The sequence below is a fragment of the Phyllobates terribilis genome, unplaced genomic scaffold (genome assembly GCF_046119375.1).
Source record: "Phyllobates terribilis strain yellow unplaced genomic scaffold, ASM4611937v1 Scaffold_11__3_contigs__length_659146591, whole genome shotgun sequence".
Lineage (NCBI taxonomy): Eukaryota > Metazoa > Chordata > Amphibia > Anura > Dendrobatidae > Phyllobates > Phyllobates terribilis.
The window spans coordinates 363,997,365-364,019,557 of record NW_027362771.1 but is presented as its reverse complement, the minus strand read 5'-3'; the positions used below and the strand labels follow the sequence as shown (position 1 = coordinate 364,019,557).

Sequence of the window (22,193 nt, the reverse complement as noted above, 5' to 3'; positions counted from 1 at the left end):
CAAAGGATGAGAACATTGTTCTTCCACTGTACAAAGCACTGGTCAGACCACACTTGGAATACTGTGCTCAGTTATGGGCCCCAATATATAGAAAGGATATAAATGAGCTTGAAAAGGTACAAAGGAGGGCAACAAAATTAATAAAGGGAATGGAGGGACTGCAATACCCAGAGAGGTTGGCAAAACTAGGACTATTCAGCTTGGAAAAGAGAAGGTTGAGGGGGGACATAATAAATGTGTACAAATATGTTAGGGGACAGTATAGAGATCTTGCCCGGGATTTGTTCAAAAGGAGGGATATTACGGTAACAAGAGGGCATTCACTAAGACTGGAAGAGAAAAGGTTTCAGCACCAGCATAGGAAGGGGTTCTTTACGGTAAGAGCAGTGAGAATATGGAATTCACTGAGTGAGGAGACGGTAATGTCGGATTCACTACACCAGTTCAAGCGGGGACTGGATGCATTTCTAGATACCAGGCAGATTTCAGCATATACTTAAAAATAAAATAAAATAGTAGGTTGATACAGGGATTTATTCTGACTGCTGGTTTCAGAGTCGGGAGGGAATTTTTCCTCAGGTGAAGATTGGCCAAATCATTTGGGGTTTTTGCCCTCCTCTGGATCAACTTTAGCAATTACAGAACTAACAGGTCGAACTTGATGGACGCAAGTCTTTATTCGGCTTTACAAACTATGTTACATACCAGCCTTGAGCCGCCATTATCCCCTGTACACACAGTGCCCCCTCACATACCAGTCTCTGAGCCGCCATCACCCCCTGTACACACAGTGCCTCTCACATACCAGCCTCTGAGCCGCCATCACCCCCTGTACACACAGTGCCCCCCCACATACCAGCCTCTGAGCCGCCATTATCCCCTGTACACACAGTGCCCCCTCACATACCAGCCTCTGAGCCGCCATTACCCCCTGTACACACAGTGCCCCTCACATACCAGCCTTGAGCCACCATTATCCCCTGTACACACAGTGCCCCCTCACATACCAGCCTCTGAGCCGCCATCACCCCCTGTACACACAGTGCCCCCTCACATACCAGCCTCTGAGCCGCCATCGCCCCCTGTACACACAGTGCCCCCTCACATACCAGCCTCTGAGCCGCCATCACCCCCTGTACACACAGTGCCTCTCACATACCAGCCTCTGAGCCGCCATCACCCCCTGTACACACAGTGCCCCCTCACATACCAACCTCTGAGCCGCCATCACCCCCTGTACACACAGTGCCTCTCACATACCAGCCTCTGAGCCGCCATCACCCCCTGTACACACAGTGCCCCCCCACATACCAGCCTCTGAGCCACCATTATCCCCTGTACACACAGTGCCCCTCACATACCAGCCTCTGAGCCGCCATCACCCCCTGTACACACAGTGCCCCTCACATACCAGCCTCTGAGCCGCCATCACGCCCTGTACACACAGTGCCCCTCACATACCAGCCTTGAGCCACCATTATCCCCTGTACACACAGTGCCCCCTCACATACCAGCCTCTGAGCCGCCATCACCCCCTGTACACACAGTGCCCCCTCACATACCAGCCTCTGAGCCGCCATTATCCCCTGTACACACAGTGCCCCTCACATACCAGCCTCTGAGCCACCATCACCCCCTGTACACACAGTGCCTCTCACATACCAGCCTCTGAGCCGCCATTATCCCCTGTACACACAGTTCCCCTCACATACCAGCCTCTGAGCCACCATCACCCCCTGTACACACAGTGCCTCTCACATACCAGCCTCTGAGCCGCCATCACCCCCTGTACACACAGTGCCTCTCACATACCAGCCTCTGAGCCGCCATCACCCCCGGTACACAGTGCCCCTCACATACCAGCCTCTGAGCCGCCATCACCCCCTGTACACACAGTGCCTCTCACATACCAGCCTCTGAGCCGCCATCACCCCCTGTACACACAGTGCCCCCCCCACATACCAGCCTCTGAGCCGCCATCACCCCCTGTACACACAGTGCCCCTCACATACCAGCCTCTGAGCCACCATCACCCCCTGTACACACAGTGCCCTCTCATATACCAGCCTCTGAGCCGCCATCACCCCCTGTACACACAGTGCCCTCTCACATACCAGCCTCTGAGCCGCCATCACCCCCTGTACACACAGTGCCTCTCACATACCAGCCTCTGAGCCGCCATCACCCCCTGTACACACAGTGCACTCTCACATACCAGCCTCTGAGCCGCCATTATCCCCTGTACACACAGTGCCCCTCACATACCAGCCTCTGAGCCACCATCACCCCCTGTACACACAGTGCCTCTCACATACCAGCCTCTGAGCCGCCATTATCCCCTGTACACACAGTGCCCCCCCACATACCAGCCTCTGAGCCGCCATCACCCCTGTACACACAGTGCCCCTCACATACCAGCCTCTGAGCCACCATCACCCCCTGTACACACAGTGCCCTCTCATATACCAGCCTCTGAGCCGCCATCACCCCCTGTACACACAGTGCCCTCTCACATACCAGCCTCTGAGCCGCCATCACCCCCTGTACACACAGTGCCTCTCACATACCAGCCTCTGAGCCGCCATCACCCCCTGTACACACAGTGCCCTCTCACATACCAGCCTCTGAGCCGCCATCACCCCCTGTACACACAGTGCCCCCCTACATACCAGCCTTGAGCCACCATTAACCCCTGTACACACAGTGCCCCCTCACATACCAGCCTCTGAGCCACCATCACCCCCTGTACACACAGTGCCCCCTCACATACCAGCCTTGAGCCACCATCACCCCCTGTACACACAGTGCCCTCTCACATACCAGCCTCTGAGCCGCCATCACCCCCTGTACACACAGTGCCTCTCACATACCAGCCTCTGAGCCACCATCACCCCCTGTACACACAGTGCCCTCTCATATACCTGCCTCTAAGCCGCCATCACCCCCTGTAGATACAGTACCCCCTGTACACACTGTGCCCCTCACACACCAGCAGGGCACACTATCAGGATAGACAGCGCCACAAATACCACGTGATCTTACCGTGCGTTCAGGCCGGAATAAAGCCGTGCAGGGAGATTACAGTATGGCATGTCTTAGTGTGTAACACAGGCCGCCCTCTAGGTGGCGCTAATAAAATAAATGATTATAATCTTGATCGCTCATTCGCTAAGCAACCAAAAACATGGCGGCCGTACTCGCTAGGTGGCGACAGCTTTCGGACATATGAGCTTAGTTAGCAGGTCACGTGAGGGAAAAGGAGGCGTGGAGGGGCGGAGAATAGCCTTGGAAACTCGGTTACCTGAGTAACGTGGGCAAACAGCAGGCGGCAGAGGGAGAAGAAGTGGCGTTTTGGAGAAGCGCGGGCTCTGACCATGATGGTGAGAGAGGACATTGTCTGTCATCTGTGATAATGTGTGGTGTCCCGTACATACTACAGCACATATAATACATCCATATACTGGGCGGAGTATGGAGCCCAATACGGATCACAGGATTGTAACAACATGGCTGCGGCACCGCTCCTGGAACAGCGCCGCCCTTGGCCAGCTGGAATGTCTGGTACTGCAGCTTAGCTTAATTGAAGTGAATGGTTCCGAGGTGTAATACCACGCACGACCTGTGCGCAGGGGTGGCAGTGAGCAGCCATGTTGGTTCTAACTTTCGGCCACCTTTTTAATGTCCTATACATGTAGTACACCCCATAAATGATGGCTTATCCATGGCGGACAGGCGCCGAGGACCTCCTTTCCTAGGGGTAGGGGGGCTCTGCTGCAGATCAGGCCTGTATGACATGGCAGCGGGGTACTCCTAGCTGGTAGTATGTTGCTCACCTGTGCCGGAGTGTGGTCATTGGTGGGGTCCTACCTCTGAGGCCCCCCCACAACCACATTACAGATGGATGGAGGTTTCTCCTGCGCAGCATCATTCCTAGGTACCAGTTGTGTAGAGAACTGCAGCACCGCCTCTGTCTGGAGATGTTACTCCCCTTCCCCTAACTCCTGGACCATAAGGCTACGTGCCCATGATGAGTATTTTACGCTGCATATTTTTGAAAAAATACTAGTAACCTATTTTACTGAAAGGGTGCTGAAAATCTGCAACATCAAAAGCTCACCGTGGGAACATAGCCCTCCATGAGCCCCTTCCACCAGTCCAGTATACATGCCCCAAACACATACTGTATGGTAAGAACTGATTGCTTGCTCTGTGGCCATTCATCTGTATGCTCTTATGACAGCTCACTGTGCCTTCACTGATCTGCCTCCTATTTTACATAATGCATCTAGTAGTGCGGGGCTAGGTAAAATAGGAGGCAGGTCAGTGAAGGCAAAGTGAGCTGTCATAAGAGCATACAGAGGAATATGTAAGCAGAGCACCAGATAGAGCGCCCCCCACAGGCTACCCTGAAGCACGAGCATATCATTATCTCCAAACTGAAAGTAAGGGTGCTTTCAAATTGCGTTCTGTGTTCCCGTCGGGGTATACGTCCTAAAATTCCCCACAAAACGGGGTCTGGACGTATGCTGTGGCAGGGGCCATAGACGGCAATGGTGGCGGCAGAGCGAACGTGAGCTCTGCCGTCAACTTTTTCAGGAGTGTACGCCCCCAGGAGGTGGACACTCAGACGTAGGCTGCTGCCTCTGAGAGTCAGCCTCCTGTGGGCGTACACTCCCGAAGTAAGTGCACGACAGAGCTCACGCTCGCTCTGCCGTCACCATTGCGGTCTGTGGCCCCTGTCACAGCATATGTCCAGACCCCGTTTTGATAGGAATCTTAGGACGTATGTCCTGATGGGGACACAGAACGCAATGTGAAAGCACCCTAAAGATTACATAAGAACCACAGGACTGATTTCATCAACCAAGGTATCATTTTAATCAGTGTAATGTCACCCACCTGACATTGTATGTAGTTTACTGAGCACAATCCTGCTGACAGGTGCGCTTTAAGTCTTTACCGTTATAAACCAGATCTTTTTTAATATGATGCCTCTTATTAATGATTAATGAGTTACTCACTATGATATAAATACTCAAAAAATTCAGAGACACACCTGCACTGGAAGGGAATGTGTCTTAAAGGGAGTCTGTCAGTAGGATTAACCCTCCTAAGCCATCTATATGGGCATATAGATCAAAGAAAGCTTTTTCTTATATGTAAATGAGCTGTCTAGGACTACGGGCCTAACATTGATCTGCATGGGAATCTGCCTCCAGAGGCGCCGGTGAGTCACTCTGCCTTCCCGGCGCCTGCGCACAAGTGTCCTGCTCCACAAGGCTACACAGATAACTGCGCCTTACGTGCAGGGTAAATTGCGCAGGATCCGGCCACAGGAGCCCTGTGACGTGCAGTGGAGGGGAGGAATATGGAAATGAAGCTAATCAGCAGGGATTTCTTCCGTCCCCCGGACGGGAAGCATGCCAAAACTAATTTAACAAAAAGCTGTTACAAAGCAAGCAAACTTCTAATATGTGACATACAGGTAAGTATAGATTCACATTTCTATCACCTGTATGTCCATATTAGAGGTCTGAAAAGTCCCAGGGGGTGACAGATTCCCTTTAAGAAAATGACCTATTGTTTATATCGGGTTTTTGAGTTGCATGTACTTAAAAAAAATGTTTGGCAATACTTTTCTATTTCATATCATGAGTTTTATTGAAGATCAAAATTAATAATCTTGCTATTTTCACACCGGCCACTGGGGCTTTTTTTTAGACTTATACTTTTTGTCCTTTCATGTAGAGTTTTCAGCAAGCTCTTTATCAGCAGGGACAGGGTTATCATGAAAGGTAGCACCTCGATAAACAGCTGATAACTTAGGATCCACCAATCACAATAGATGTCATAGCTAACCCTACTCCCCCTCCCTTCACAATGACCGCTGCACACGCTCATTAGATGCTTCAATACAAAAGATAAGGTCATAGTTTGTTCATTGCGGTTAATGTATGTTTGCATTTCTTGAAATAACAGAAAGTTAGAGTCTAAAAAAGCCCATTTGGTGAATGGGAATGGGTACATTTTAACATAAGCACCTGATTTAAACCATGGGTCATTTTCTGATGACACATTCCCTTTAAGACACTTAACACTGACCGTAATCAAAACTCAATTGTGTTTTATAATTAACCCCTTCACGACCTTGCGATTTTCCATTTTTGCAGGGTTTTTTATTTTTCCATCAATATGGCCGTATTTTTGGCAGGACGAGTTGTACTTTTGAATGACACCATTGATTTTACCATATAGTGTACTGGAAAACAGGAAACAAAATTCCAAGAGCGGTGAAATTGCAAAAAATAGTGCAATTGCACAATTGTTGTTGTTATTTTTTTTTTTACCATGTTCACTAAATTCTAAAACTGACCCGCCATTATGATTCTCCAGGTAATTACAAGTTCGTAAATACCAAACACGTATAGGTTCTTTTTTACTTAAGTGGGGGAAAAAAATCTAAAGTATGTAAGAAAAAAAATGGCGTCATTTTCCGAGACCCGTAGCGTCTCAATTTTTTAGGATCTGGGGCTGGGTGAGGGCTTATTTTTTGCACTACAAACTGCCGTTTTTATTGATACCATGTTGGTGTAGATACAATGTTTTGATCGCCTTTTATTGCATTTTATTGCAGTTTTGCGGCGAGCAAAAAAACCATAATTCTGGCTTTTAGATTTTTTTTCTCGTTACACCGTTTACTGATCGGATTAATTTCGTTTGTATTTTGATAGATCGGACATTTCGGAACACAGCGAAACCCAATATATGCATTTTTTAATTTATTTTTAATTGTTTTATTTTGAATAGGGCAAAAGGGGGGTGATTTGAAATTTTTAGATATTTTTATTTTTTAAAAGATTTTTTTTTTACTTGCATCAATAGTCCCATCAGGAGACTTGAAGCTGCGATTATCCAATCTCTTGTTACATATAGCATGGCTTCAGCAGACCCCCGGCTGTCATGCCAACCCATTGGCGCCCCACGATCACGTGACAGGGGTGCCGATGGGCAGGTCTTATGATGCACTTCCAGCGCGCTTGAGTTAATTGCCGCTGTCAGTGATTGACAGCGGCATTTAAGCTGTTAACAGCCGCAGGTGGATCTCGATTCCACCCGCGGCTGTTAGAGGCGCATGACAGCTGATCAGATCATAAGTTCAAAGTTAAGTTCAAAAGGTTTGTGTGAATTTAGCCTTTGACCAGCGAGATGTGATAAATATATTATGCGATGTACAGGATTGTAATAAAGCCGGTGCCTTTTTATTTTTTGCATTTAACAATTCTACTGTTAAATCATATCTCGCACATATTTATCTTATTAGGTTTCAAAGAGAGGTGTGACCTACAGTCAACGAGAGAAGATGATAGCAGAGGCAAGGCGCCAAGAATTTATTCGAGAGGACCAAATTAAGAAACTGAACCAAGAACAGCAGATGGAAGCATGCTTGAAGAGTGAGGAACGTGTGGAAAAAAAACGCTTTCTGAGAAGACTTCAGGATGAAGAACAGGAGAAGAGAATGGAAGAAACACTCCAGCAGGTAAGAGCTGTGAAGTTATTTGCTGGCATAAAGACACAGGCTGATTCATTAAGACTAGCATCGTTCACGCCGGTCTTGATGAAATGTGATGGAGTCTGATGCTCCTGATCCACGAAGAGGCATGGACCTCATCATGGATCAGTAGCGTTGGATAGGTGACGTACACCTCAGTTTTTGTTCCGCTGCAAATTTTACTCCAGTCCTTGCTGGAGTAAGATTTGTGGAGTAGCGAACGCCGCCGCATGTCATGACTTTGAGCGGTGGTCACCATGCCCCCATTCCGCATCAGCTTTGCCTGTCGCAGCTGGGTGAAAATGGTGTGAGAAAGTCAAAAGTAGCAACATTTTAGCACAGCCTTGAATTGTGCCATAATGTTGCGACTTTTCAAAGCTTTTTACACCAGAATATTGCCATAAAGGCTTTGATGAATCAAGGCCACGGAATGCACAGACCAAATATTATCACCAAGGATTCCCCAAAACAAGATTAGGAGAAGCCCAAAGCAGGGAATCAGAATATGTCCAAACACCCTCTGCCCAAAGTGATTCGCGTAATAGCTGTCAAATGGACAATCATTTATTAAAGGTGGTTGTCCTGGAGATATAGAGTACCAGTCAAAACTTTTGCTAACATCTTTATGGGGGTGTTTGAACTTGTGTTCATATATGGAGGCCCCTTTTGGAAGGGGATTGTTTTCTATTAAAGGTACATTGACGATTTGATTTTTATTATCAATAGGAGCGTTATAGAACCCTTATCCTTCACAGAGTTCCTCAACAACAACTGATGGGGCATTACTTTCAACTCTGAACTCGGCGAAGACAGTATTAACTTTCTAGATCTCACACTATTTGTAGAGTATCAAAACATCCACACTAAAACTTTCTTCAAAAAAGTAGACACTAACAGTTATATCCACTACAACAGCGGACACTATAATATATGGCTGCTCAATATACCATATAACCAGTTCCAGAGAATTAGGAGGAACTGTAGCTCGGAATCAGGCTTCAAAGACCAATCAAGTACTCTGAAAAATAAATTTCTTGAACAAGTGTACCCCAGGGAATTGGTCAGGTGTTCCTTTGAAAAAGTAATAGACACCTGTAGCCAGGATTCCCTCCTCACCGGTTCCAAAGCAAAAAATACAGATTTTGAACATAGTGTGAAGTTTATCACCACCTATAACTGTCAACATAAACTGTTTAGAGAAATTCTGCAAAATAATTGGTTCATCTTACTAAATGATCCCATTCTCAGGGAAATCCTACCTAAGAAACCCTCCATTATCTATAGAAGGGCACCTACCCTCAGAAACGTTCTAGCTCCCAGCAGAATCCATTCCTCCCACACGGAGAAAAAAGATGAAATGAAATCTAATAAAGAGAAAAAAAATTATCACCAAATGTGGGAAAAAGGAATTATATGTGCTGCAGAAACATTACACATGGGACCGACACCTTCGTCTCATCATCAACTGGGGAAGGGTTCAAAATTAATCATAATATGTCCTGCGATACAGACCTAATTATATATTTAATAGAGTGCCCTTGTGGTAAACAATATATAGGTAGGACCACACAGCCTTTTCACAAAAGGATGAACTCTCATAGACACAATGTGGTCACGGGTTTCCTCAAACATGGGCTATCCCGGCATATGACCCATCAACATAACAAGGATTTCAGCAGCTTGAAAATCATGCCTATAGAGCATATTTCGGATATCACCCCTAACAGAATTCGAACTCTCAACAGAAAAGAGATCTACTGGATATACAAATTGGATACACTGAAACCACGAGGTTTAAATGAGATCACAGAGACCTTTCTCTAAAAAAACACCTAAAATATTGGCCACAGCAAAGTTCCTCTCTTTAAACACCAAAAAGGCTCAATATCCCCTCTTACTTGCTAAGATGTTGCAGTGCAGCGCCTTGTCAACACTTGTTACATTAACAATATCAAAGCAAAATAGTAGTATGAGTTAAAACATAACCTTTAATAAATTATATGAATAAAATCCTATATAGGAATAGTGATACAAAGGATTAAAATATAAATAGACTGGTCACATAGACCAAAGGTTACACAAATTATTGCCAGGTCGACCAAAAATCAGTGGCCTAACCTTCCTAGAACCATCCCTGCTGAAACATCAAATTTCATTCTTAGCAGACCATCGGTGGTTAATAATGAGCACACAATTCATACAATAATATTGGAATGATCTCACCAGCCACATCGATAGTTCATGCTTATACAGGGGATAGTTCAATTCAAGCAGGGCATCAGAACAGCTTCAATCCTCAGCCTTGCATAGTACACCGCTCCCAACGCGTTTCCTTATATTCATAATTCCTCAGGGGAGATAAGGGTGTAAAGACTACCTTAATATCATGGGTGACCGTCGCCAGCCCAAACTCCATACAGGCGGCGCAGCTCCTCTATGTTCCCTATTCCATTTAAAGCCACCCGCGTATACCACACGCGGGTACATCACTTCCGGTTCCCGTTGTTCCACTTCCGTTCTGTGGAACGCATACTCCGGCCGTGACACGCACACGTCATATCCGGGGCGGACACACAGCCTCCCATTGGTGCGGTGCGGCCCGTGCAAATCGAGGAGGGAGCGTCACGTGGGGTAAATAATAGCCATACGATAACGCGAAGAAGGGGGGGGGTCTCATTTCTAGATACTGACCCCCCCTAGACTCCTCCAGCCAGGGGTAATGTCAACCCAGGATCTCTGGATTCTAAACCCTGGCTACGTAAACAAATGCAGGAACAAATAATACTAATGCAACATTTGTACCCCGATGATAAATGGCATATAGATCTCGGACAGCAAAAAATGGGAGAAAAAGCAGCAGTTACAGGAGATAGGCATGTCCCAGAAACGCACGTATCACCAAGGCCCTAAAACAACCCCGCAGGCGAGCAGGGGACAAAGGGAGCCGACAGTAAAAATGGAGACACAAAGGCAAGGGACCGCACACTCTACAATATGGTGTGCGGTCCCTTGCCTTTGTGTCTCCATTTTTACTGTCTGCTTTAAATGGAATAGGGAACATAGAGGAGCTGCGCCGCCTGTATGGAGTTTGGGCTGGCGACGGTCACCCATGATATTAGGGTAGTCTTTACACACTTATCTCCCCTGAGGAATTATGAATATAAGGAAACGCGTTGGGAGCGGTGTACTATGCAAGGCTGAGGATTGAAGCTGTTCTGATGCCCTGCTTGAATTGAACTATCCCCTGTATAAGCATGAACTATCGATGTGGCTGGTGAGATCATTCCAATATTATTGTATGAATTGTGTGCTCATTATTAACCACCGATGGTCTGCTAAGAATGAAATTTGATGTTTCAGCAGGGATGGTTCTAGGAAGGTTAGGCCACTGATTTTTGGTCGACCTGGCAATAATTTGTGTAACCTTTGGTCTATGTGACCAGTCTATTTATATTTTAGTCCTTTGTATCACTATTCCTATATAGGATTTTATTCATATAATTTATTAAAGGTTATGTTTTAACTCTTATACCACTATTTTGCTTTGATCTATTTATCAAGTGGTTATTGATTATATACCCCCTATACTGCTGGTAATTTTTTACATTAACATTATCACAGTGGCTCAACATTCCCTTTCATCTCCTGGGGTGTCACATCACAGCGCCTCCCGTCACCATGGGTCCCACTTCCAATTCCTCTTTAGCTAGCTTCCTTCCAGCACTCTCAAAAAGATATCCGTCAATTCCATTCAATAAGTGATCTCCCACACCTAGCCACAATGCTCCGGTGTGGTCGTAGGCTTTCTTCCCACTCAGAACCGCAACACGCCAGTGCGATCTGCAATCTTCAAAAACATAGAAGAGAGCAGCCCATGTCAGTTCAATTCTTCATTTGCCGGGTTATCACCCCCTAATGGAGCAAAACTATTTCAGACTGTACTGCAACACGCTTTGCACAAGAGGAGATTCCGTCTTATATCCAACTGACTTACGGGATCATTGAGTACCCATTTTCATTATCCCTACTATCCGGGATAGTAAACCATGTGAAATTACATCTTAGGAGGAGCACAAAATACTGTCATACCCTTTCCTCTTGATGCAGTTAATTTAATTTAATTACTGCTTTGGCTTTATTGGTGACATGAAGCATATTTATATTTCATCCTAACAATTGGGACACGGACAAGATAGGAAGCATATGCATAAACTAGTCAGGGTTACACCATGAACATACACTTTAATTATGCTAATCTTTGTTAATGCGTTCATACAGTTGTATCCCTCCTAAAAAATAAAAAAATGACTAAATAATGTCGACCAACTATCAGATACCTCCGTGGTCTAGAGGCACTAACCATGGACGTTGTCTTGATATGGTATATAATACCAAGGAACGACGGGTTCGAATTACTATACATATACAAAAAACTCTTTTATACATTTTTTTTACTCTTTATAACTTATGTGGAAGATATTTTAAGTCTATTTCAATTTTATACAACTCTCATCACTTTTTATGAATGTCCTTCTAATGACACTATCAGACATACTGTTTTAAGGAATATGTAAAGTTTTGGTTAAAAGAAAAAAAGGCTGCTGGCACTTTGGCGCCAGTTTTCTGGCATTTTTTTTTAACTTACCATGGTATATACAGTATGTTCCCTGCTGCTAACTTCTCTTAAGCTATACATTTGAAGAAGTGGATGGGACGTCCACGAAACGCGTCTGTTTTTAGCTTGTCAAAGGAATAAATTTATCACAAAAGGACTGGATCCTGTATAATCTAATTTAACGGAGGAGCGCGGATTTACTGACACCTTTCATCATTCTTCTACAAAGGGATTAGCGTAATAGCTGTCAAATGGGCAATCATTTATTAAAGGTGGTTGTCCTGGAGATATACAGTACCAGTCAAAAGTTTGGACACACCTGTTCATGCTATTCTTATTGGAATGTGCACATTGTAGATTCAGACCAAAAGCAGCAGAAGAAGGAGTAAAGAAACACATGTGAAATAAACTAGAATATGTGTTAAACCTTATAATCCTCAAAGTTTTGATTTGACCGGAACTGTATATAATGTATAAGATTGCAGGCAGGAGTGAACCACAAGCAGCATGAATCAGAGCCTGGCTGCAAGATTGTAGTCCGGTATGTCTTTCTCTGAAACACCGCAGAGAAAACGTAGTGAGACCAGTGAGGCCAATGATTAGCTGCTGCAATGTAAATAAAGACCTACTGGGATTTATCCCTTCACACTCCATGACTCCATTATAGCCATCATGCGGGTGTATTGAGTGGTCTCAAGGAGTCAGAAGTTGCCTTTAATCTGATCTCTGCTGTCTCTGACAACATCATAAAAATGGCGCTATTCCATTGGGGACGCCTGTACAGGCAGCGACTCCTCCAATTCTCAATTTAATCATAATTTTGACTGTAATACAGAAGTATTTGCCAGCATTGCTTTTTTTGGCTGCAACACCTCCCCCAAAAAGTGCAATACACAGTAATCAAAGTAGTGTGTGTACCCCAAAATAGACGCAATGAAATCTGCAGCTCGGCAAACAAAAAAAAAACTGGCTTTCATAGAGCTCCATTGACTGAAAATGAATGGGTCTCGGAAAATTGCTACACAAGGCAATTTTTTTTTCTTTTACAAATAACCATTTAAAGCACCACTCCAGCGGTGCAATAAAGAAAACCGCTGGAGTGGTTCTTTAAGGGTTTATATTGGTGAGTAATGTTTTTTTTTTTGTTTGTTTCTTCTCTGCTGAGGGAACACATATTTTATATCCAGGACAATTGTTTTAAGGCTGTGTGCCCACGATGCGTTTTTTTAAGCGTTTCCGCAGTGGCAAAAACGCTGCAGAAACGCTTAAAAAACGCTTGGTAGAAGGCCTGCCATGTTCCCCAATGATAATCCGGATGTGCTGTGCACATGCTGCGGAAATTTCCACTGCGGATTATCATTGCGGAAAAAAACGCAGCACTACCAATTATTTTGCGGAAGCGCTGCGTTTTCGCCGCCATTGACTTGCATTAGAACGCATGGATTACGCATCACTGCATCTGTACATGCAGAATCCAAGCGTTTCAATGTGCGGATGGTACCCGGGTCTGGAGGACAGGAGACTCTCCTCCGGACCCCGAGTACCATAGAACCTGTGAAAAAAAGAATAAAATAAAAAATAAATATTATATTTACCTACTGATGGCCCGCGGTCTCCTTGTCTTCCCTTGCCGGCAGATCGCGGAGGACTGAAGGACCTGCTCTGACGTCATAGTCATGTGACGGCAGGTCCTTCAGTGTAGTGTACCGCGAGCTGCCGGCAAGCCAGGACGGAGCGAAGCAAGACTCCGGGGGCCATCAGAAGGTAAGTATATATTTATTTTTTTATTTTTTACCATTCTTTTACGGTCACACTATATAAATCCATGCTGTTTGCATGGATTTATATAGTGTGACCAAGTTGACAAGCACTTTCCAAGTGATGCTAAAATCGCTTGGAAAGCGCTTGTCAACCCGCATGCGGAAATGCATGTGAAGAATGCTTCACATCCGCATGTCCCTGGCAGGAAAACGCATGTACAATCCGCATGCGTTTTTTTCTGCCAGGGAGATTCAGAAATGCTCAGGTAAAAATCCGGAGCATTTCTGCATCGTGTGCACATAGCCTAAGTGCACTAAAGACCAAGCATTATTTTTTCCATGATAGTCCATAAATTGCAACCCCTTTTCAAATGGAGCCCTCTACAACTGCCCACTCCTCTTACCCCTATGACCTGTCCATGCCACAGAAGATGACTTCTGTCACTTTTACAGTAGGGATGATAAACTAATTTCATCCTACCTAAAAAATGCAAGGCCTTTTCAGATTATAAAATACTTTACCAATTTCCATATTAACCCCTTGGAATCACAGCCAGTTTTAGCATTTATGACAAGCCACTTTTCTTTTTTTACTCTTTAATCGTCACGTTTCAGGATCTATGCATCTTTTATTTTTTCAGTGTCATATGAGGGCTTGTTTTTTCCAAGATTAGTTGTATTTGTCTGTGGAATCGTTGTGAAGTACAAATTAGGGAGGGATATATACAAAACAGCGTTTTAAAATTTGTTATTTACCTTGCTGCACAAATAAGTGTTAACTTTATTCTGTGGGTCAATACGAATATGGGCAATACCAAATTTTTATAGTTTTATTGCAAAAAATATACACTTGTAAAAAAAAACAAAAAAACATTTTTTAGGGGTCGCCATATTCTGAGAGCCATAACTTTTCCAAATTTCCATCAGCAGAGTTGTATGAGAGCTTATTTTTTTGCCTGACAAGCTGTTTTTTATTGGTACTACTATGTGGTACATGCAACTATTTGATCACTTTATATTATACTGTTTGAGAAGCAAAATGAACAAAAAAATTTAATTCTGAAGTTATTTTACTCTACATAAACACCATTCACCTTTATGTATTATTATTTTTTATTTTTAGAGCACCATTGATTACATGGTGCTGTACATGTGAGAAGGAGTTACATAAAAAATACAGATATAAATGACAGTGAACATACTAGCAATGACAGCCTGGTACAGAGTTGAGAGGACCCTGCCCTTACGGGCTTACAGTCTACAAGATATTGGGGAAGGAGTCAGTAGGTTGGGGGGTTGCGGCAGCTCTGGTGGTGGTGAGATGACAGCGGGTCATTGCAGGTTCTAAGCTTTCTTGAAGCGATGGGTTTTCAATTTCCATATGAAGGCTCCGAGTGTGGTGGATTTAATCGGACGTGTTGCTGCACAGAATTCCAGAGGATGGGGGATACACGTGGGAGAAGTCTTGGAGGCGATTAGGTGCGAAACGTATGTGTTGAGGAGGGAAGGAGGTCTTGGGAGGACGAGAGATTATGTGTGGGAAGATTTCGGGAGATTAGTTCAGAGATATATGGGGGAGACAAATTATAGACGGCTTTGTAGGTCAATGTTATCAGTTTGAACTGGATATGTTTGGGAATTGGGAGCCAATGAAGGGATTTTCAGAGAGGAGAGAGGTAGATTAGTCGTGTAGCGGAGTTAAGGACAGGCTGGAGAGGTGGGAGAGTGTTAGCAGGGAGGCCACAGAGGAGGATATTACAGTTGTCGAGGCGGGAGATGATGAGGGCATGCACTCACATTTTAGTAGATTCAGGGTTGAGGAAAGGAGTTGGAGGAGGCGGGGGGGTGGTAAACGCTTGCATGTTCAGTTTGTCTTTATTGCATATTTCCATATATATATATAATATATATATATATATATATATATACACATACATATACACACATACATATATACACACACACACACACACACATACATATACATATACACACACACGGAAAAATAAGTATTTGATACACTGCTGATTTTGCAAGTTTTCCCACCTACAAAGAATGGAGAGATCGGTGATTTTTATTATAAGTACACTTCACCTGTCAGAGACAAAATCTAAAAATCACGTTGTATTATTTTTAAATAATTAATTTGCATTTTATTGCATGAAATAAGTATTTGATCACCTACCAACCAGCAAGAATTCTGGCTCTCAAAGACCTGTTAGTTTTTCTTTAAAGGGAATCTGTCACCCCCTGGGACTTTTCAGACCTCTAATATGGGCATACTGGTGATAGAAATGTAAATCTATACTTACCTGTATGGCCCATATTAGAGGTCTGCTTGCTTTGATATATCTTTTTATAAAATCCATTTTCCTAGGCTTGGCGACCGGGGAATGCCAAGAAATGCCCTGTGACGTGCACTCTAGATCTGCACATCCCGCACATGCGCAGTGTGCCTATGACTTGAACTGCGTTTTTTTTTCTCCCTGCCTTATTTTACTGCTGTGCTCTAGTGCGCAGGCGCCGGGGAGTCACACTGACTTCCGCTCCACTGACCTCTGGCGTACGCAACAATAAGGTTTGGTCCCCACTTCCTCCCGGATAGTTGCTAATTATCAGGATGCCGGGAGGAAGTGGGGACCAAACCTCATTGTTGCGTACGTCGGAGGTCAGTGGAGCGGAAGTCACAGTGACTCCCCGGTAATCGCATACATACAGTCACATGACTACCTTCTCACATCGGCAATACTGTGGAATTGTGACAGTCCCATTGCCTCCACAGACCGTTTTCGTTTTTATGATTTGCATTGTTCTCTCCTTTTCTTCAAGGAACCTTTTTTTTTCCATTGACATAGCTGTATGAGGGCTTGTTTTTTGTGGACAAGTTACTGTTTTGAATTCAGTTTGTTAAAAAAAGTACTGATAAATGGGGAAAAAATTCCAAGTAGGACGAAATGCCTAAAGAAATATGCAGTTCCTCCATTGTTTTTTGAGTTTTGCTTTTACAGTATTTATTCAACACTTTTTAACATTTTTATATTGTCAGGGGAGGATGATGATGTGGTTTAGAGCATGGTTCCCCAACTCCAGTCATCAAGGCCTACCAACAGGCCATGTTTTCAGGATTTCCCTAGTATTACACAGGTGATAATTGCATCACCTGCACAGGCAATAATTCCATCACCTGTGTAATAGGAAATCATGAAAACATGACCTGTTTGTGGGCCTTGAGGACTGGATTTGAGGAACACTGGTTTAGAGCATGGCCACATAATCTGTCCTACTTTTGCATCTTGGAAAGTTGGGAGGTATCCGTAACTCTACTTTGGATTGTGGGAAATCACCTGCAATCTTAACATACAGTTACGGCATTTTGCGGGAAGAGGTTATAGGAGTCAAGGAATCAAGATATTGGTGACTTATTTTTAAACTAGGGCATCAGTATCAGATCGGTGGGTCCAATAGAAAGCGCATCCACTGATCCGCTGTTTCAAGGCTCCATCAGCGGCTCTATGGAAACCTTCAATATAACTGCACTGTACAGCAGAGGTATATCTAGGTTTTCTGGCACCCGGGGCAAGAATTCAGTTTGGCACTCCCACCCCACCCTTCCCCTTCAAGCACATATGCGATTTGTTGAAAATCGCATATGAGTGAAGTGGCCATGTGATAAAGGCTGGAACCCGCAAGCAGAATCCTGCCAGTGAGTATATTACACATTGTTAGGATTGGCATGCTACAGGGCTTCATTTTATAATTAAAGGTCTTGTCTAGGTTTAAGATGAAAGTCTGCAGTCACTCTATTTTAGGATTCTCCCTTGCCAATGGCAAGAGTGGACGGGCATGTGAGCACAAGTATGCGCTTTATATACTTCTGGCCACATTCCAACTAGACGTGTCAGGCCTCGATCAATTAATTTTCATTGAGTGAGGCCACGCATGTCTAGTTGGAACTTGACCACATGTATGCAAATCGCTGGCACCAGAGAATCCTGACAGCGTGCAGTGCACACTCTGAGAATTCAGAAGTCTGCAACCACATAGAATTACTGCAAGCTCATCACAAACTTGGACAACCCCTTTAAAGGTGTTGCCCACTACTAGGACAACCTCTTCTTGAACTAATTGTTTGGCCCCGATAAAATAAAAAAACCTATACTCATCTCCTGTGCTGGCACCGTTCCAGCGACGTCGGCACTTGCAGTCCTGGGGATCTGGTGTGGTGGAATGACACGTGACGCCGGCGCCCAATCAGCTCTGGCGTCACTGTCCCCGCCTACGTATGGATTGAAGAGGAAGTCCGGGATCAGTTGCAGCCTGGACTTCCTCTTCATGTTCAATCCACACTTAGGCAGGGACAGTGACGCCAGCACTGATTGGGCACTGGCGTAATGTGTAACAACAACAGCAAGGGAGTGCTGGGGAGAGCGAGTGCTGGCACTGCGGGAACGGTGTCGGCACGCCAGGTGAGTATAAGCTTTTTTATTTTATCGGGGTCAAACAATTAGTTCAAGAAGGGGTTGTTCTAGTAGTGAACAACCTCTTTAACATAATTAGAAACATAGTAACCCTTAATTTGTCAGATAGCACAACACTTTATTAAGATAGCCATGTATCACGTAACACCATCAGTACATGGTGCATCAATTGTAATGTCAGGTCAGACTATATCGTATGACACATGAACCTACAACTCCCAGTATGTCCTTAACAATGTTAAGGACATACTGGGAGTTGTTGCTATCAGTCATCATCAGGCTGCGGACCACACAGGAACCACAGTACTGATGATTAGTCAGCATCCCAAAAAAACATTTACATCCAGGTACCTTTTATAGATGACGTTATCTCTGGAGTTGTTCTCTTTCTTTTCTTCATCTTGTCCAGACTCTATGATGACTTTTCACAGCCACAGCTGGTCTCTGCAGACTTCCATCTTCTTTGGTCTTCTGCAGCACATCCCCACACGATGCCCTTAAAAATAGCAGTGTCATTACAATGCTCCTAAATAAAAATATTTGCCCTATACTGAGCACCTGAATAAATAGTTTCCCCTCACTATATTCCCTGCACAAAATATGACCCACACACTGTCCCCTCTCATGTTACATGACCTCCACACTGCCTCCTCCTTTCCATACTGGGCTCCGTCTTCACACTGTGTCCCACCTATACTACTTGGAATACTGTCCCCTCCTGGCTGCGCCCTTACACTGTCCCCCCATGCTACACCCACAAGTCTCTATTCTCCCCCCCATACTGTTTCCTTACACTATTTATCTCAATAGTCTCCTCACACATAAAAGACGCGAGTACAATTGATAGCTGGCGAGCTGCACTTTCTGTGTGCTGGCTGTGTTTGACAGCCGGCTCAGAGAACGTCCGGATCGCAGTGTGGGGGGGGGGGGTGGCGCCGGGGAGACACCTCGGACTGCCGCACCAGGTTGCCCAATGGGGCCCCCTGTCGGCTGCGCCCGGGGCTGATGCCCCGCCTGGATACCTGCCTTTGCTGTGCAGTGACATTCAGAGTGTAATGGCCAGTGCAGAGTATTGAACATCGGTTCCTATTCAAGAGAAGGATAGGTCATCAGTATCTTGTCACCACTGGAACAACGCTAGCACGGAAGGTGAGTTTTTATTTTAACAAGTGCAAACACTCGGATTGAGAAGGGGTTGTCCAAGTAGTGGACAACCCCTTTAAGCATTCTTGGATTTACTAGATTAGAAAGAAAACTGTGGCGGTCTTGTTCTATCAAAAACGGCCCCACTTTTAATTATAGTACTTGTGAGGGATCCACCATGGAATCAATGGTGTTATATAACTAAATAATAATAATCCACAACTTGCCTCCCACGTGATGTTCCGCCCCCCTCGGGGACATGTACGGTCAGATTGGTACTGTTTTACACAGACACCCCCTGTCCTCACGGGTTCAGGAAGGTACAGGGAGTGAGAAGAGGTAGCCAACTCAGTCACTGACATGGCCTCACACTCGCTCACACCCCTGACAGGCTGAGACGCCCCTTTCACTAGCCCCAGTGAAACAGAACCTTATCAGCCTGGTATATCCGCCACCAGTTCTTATTTGATATAAGCCCAGTCCGTTAACGGGAATTATATCGGCCGAGAAACCAGCCCCAGTAACATGGGAAATTAAACCGAGAAACGGACTTGTGGATTCGTGGATCGAGATAAAAGAGCAGCCCAAGGTTAAATTATATATTTAATCGTCTTAAGGGCACACTAGACAATACGCTGTATACACAAGGGTTATACATATATAATTGTCAGAGATGCAAATACAGTAGTGGTAGAACAAAAGATATAAGCAGATGAATTCTGTCAATTTCCGGTGACGTCTGACCATTTGTGCGCTGGGTCTTATGGGGGCCTGAGCTTCCAGCCGGTTCCTCAGTCCTTCGCAATGCGCTACTCGATGTGAACCCCTCCGTTCAAAGTGGCTGCATGCATCAGAGAGAGAGCCACATGGCCTTACTCTAGCTTATATCTCCTATGGGTACCTCCCCTCCTGCCCTCTGGGCTGAACCCTCCCGTGCCCCTGGCAGATAATAACTCCAAAACTTCAGATCGGTCATAACTCCTTATTGGACGGTTCTAGGGAGGCGGTTCTGATGTCAACGGATACTGTCGGGCCCTGTCTACGCGTGGAGGCTAAACACAACTGTACTATTTCCTATTAGCTATTCTACGTATCTCCCCACCCTGTGGGGCCAGAACGGATCGGGACACTGGACGGTGTGCTGTCCGGTTTGGGATCTCGAACATGCACACATTATACGGTTAGGACATACGATAAGTCCATATTCTCCTTATGAAATCATAGCTGACTCAGATAGTATGGTAACCCTATGGCAAGCAAGCCCTTTGTTCTGAGCTGACCTGGCTCAAGGTGTGATATCTGTCACTCAGTCTTTTGACTCTTGACCCCCCCATCCCCTCTGCTGCTAGCTGTTCTGTTACAACTGCGCACTGTAGGGGTGTTTATAATCCCATGGCAAATAGGATACAAATGATTGACATGGAATTGTATCTCTAATATTCTTCACAGTACTCATCTCTATTTAAAGGAAAGCTATCATCATTAAATTACTTATTGTTTACATTTTTTGGTGTAAATGTATTTTTAAAGATTTTTTTTCTTTTAAATATCAAAATCTGATTTAAAAATAAAAAAATAGAAGTCATGCAATTTTCATACTGACCACTTGGAGTTTTTTAGACTCTTAAGTTCCTGTTGTTTCAGGGAAGAACACGTGCTTAGCCACAGCGGTCAGACTCCAACAATATATTTTGTATTGAAGCATCTAATGAGCATGTCCAAAGATTATTGTGAAGGGAGGGGGACCTGTGTCGTCACTTCTTGTGATTGCTGGATTCTGTTTTATCAGCCATATATAGAGGTGTTACCTGTCCTTGTAATCTTGCCTCTGTTGATGAGGAGCCTTCTGAAAACTCTTCCTGAAAGTACAGGAAGTATGAATCTAAAAAAGTCCCAGTGGTCTTTGTGAATATTGCAAAATTACAATTTTTTTTTTAAAGTACATGTAACACAAAACCTAATTTTAAAAAAAAAAGTAGGTCCCTTTATAGAGGACCCATCACTTTCGTCCAAAGTGCCCATTTGTGCTCTTGTTTGATTCCCGCTGTTTCCTGGATTTTTTTTTTCTTCTATCCGCCATACGGTTCAGGAGATGTGGACCCTTTTACTAGTGCTAATTTTTATGGCCTGTCTTTATAGGCTGCTTTAAATTTTTTATCTTGTCAGCAACTCCCCCTTTTAAAAAAACATAACATTTAGTACTAAATAAAAAGTCCCATATCTCTGCAACCATATGGCCGATTTAAAAAAAACAACTAAAAACTGAATATTTAGGGGAGCATTGGGAGCAAAAACTGACCACTTTTGACTTGACTCTTTAAGTGGAATGAATTGCAAAATCTGACCCGGCCCATCGACTAGTGTGGCATTGTTTCTTATGTTATAAAGTATGCTTTGTCATTATAGAAAATCAATGGAATGTGTTACTTATCTTAAAATACCTTCATAGGTTTCCTTTTCTCTAAATGTAGTTTGAAGAAAGCAAACATCTTAAAGAGTTACAGCTTGAGCAAGAAGAAAGAATGGCACAGGAGCTGGCGAGAATAAAGAATGAGCAACTGAAAGATGAGAAAATGAGGCAACAAATACGAGAGAACAGGTAAGGAATATTATTTCTCTAATAATAACTTATATTTGTAGGCAACCTG

The 22,193-nt window shown here is 44.4% G+C and overlaps 1 protein-coding gene across 1 annotated transcript in view; it reads left to right on the top strand.

The window, feature by feature from the left end:
• Nucleotides 1–3,242: 3,242 nt before the first annotated feature.
• Nucleotides 3,243–22,193, top strand: part of MNS1 (meiosis specific nuclear structural 1) — a 62,158-nt gene continuing 43,207 nt past the window's right edge. The window contains exons 1-3 of the mRNA XM_073652919.1: nt 3,243–3,380; nt 7,322–7,537; nt 22,017–22,144. Coding sequence (XP_073509020.1) covers nt 3,375–3,380; nt 7,322–7,537; nt 22,017–22,144 — 350 coding nt within the window. The 5' untranslated portion in view covers nt 3,243–3,374. The remainder of the gene's footprint in view (nt 3,381–7,321; nt 7,538–22,016; nt 22,145–22,193) is intronic.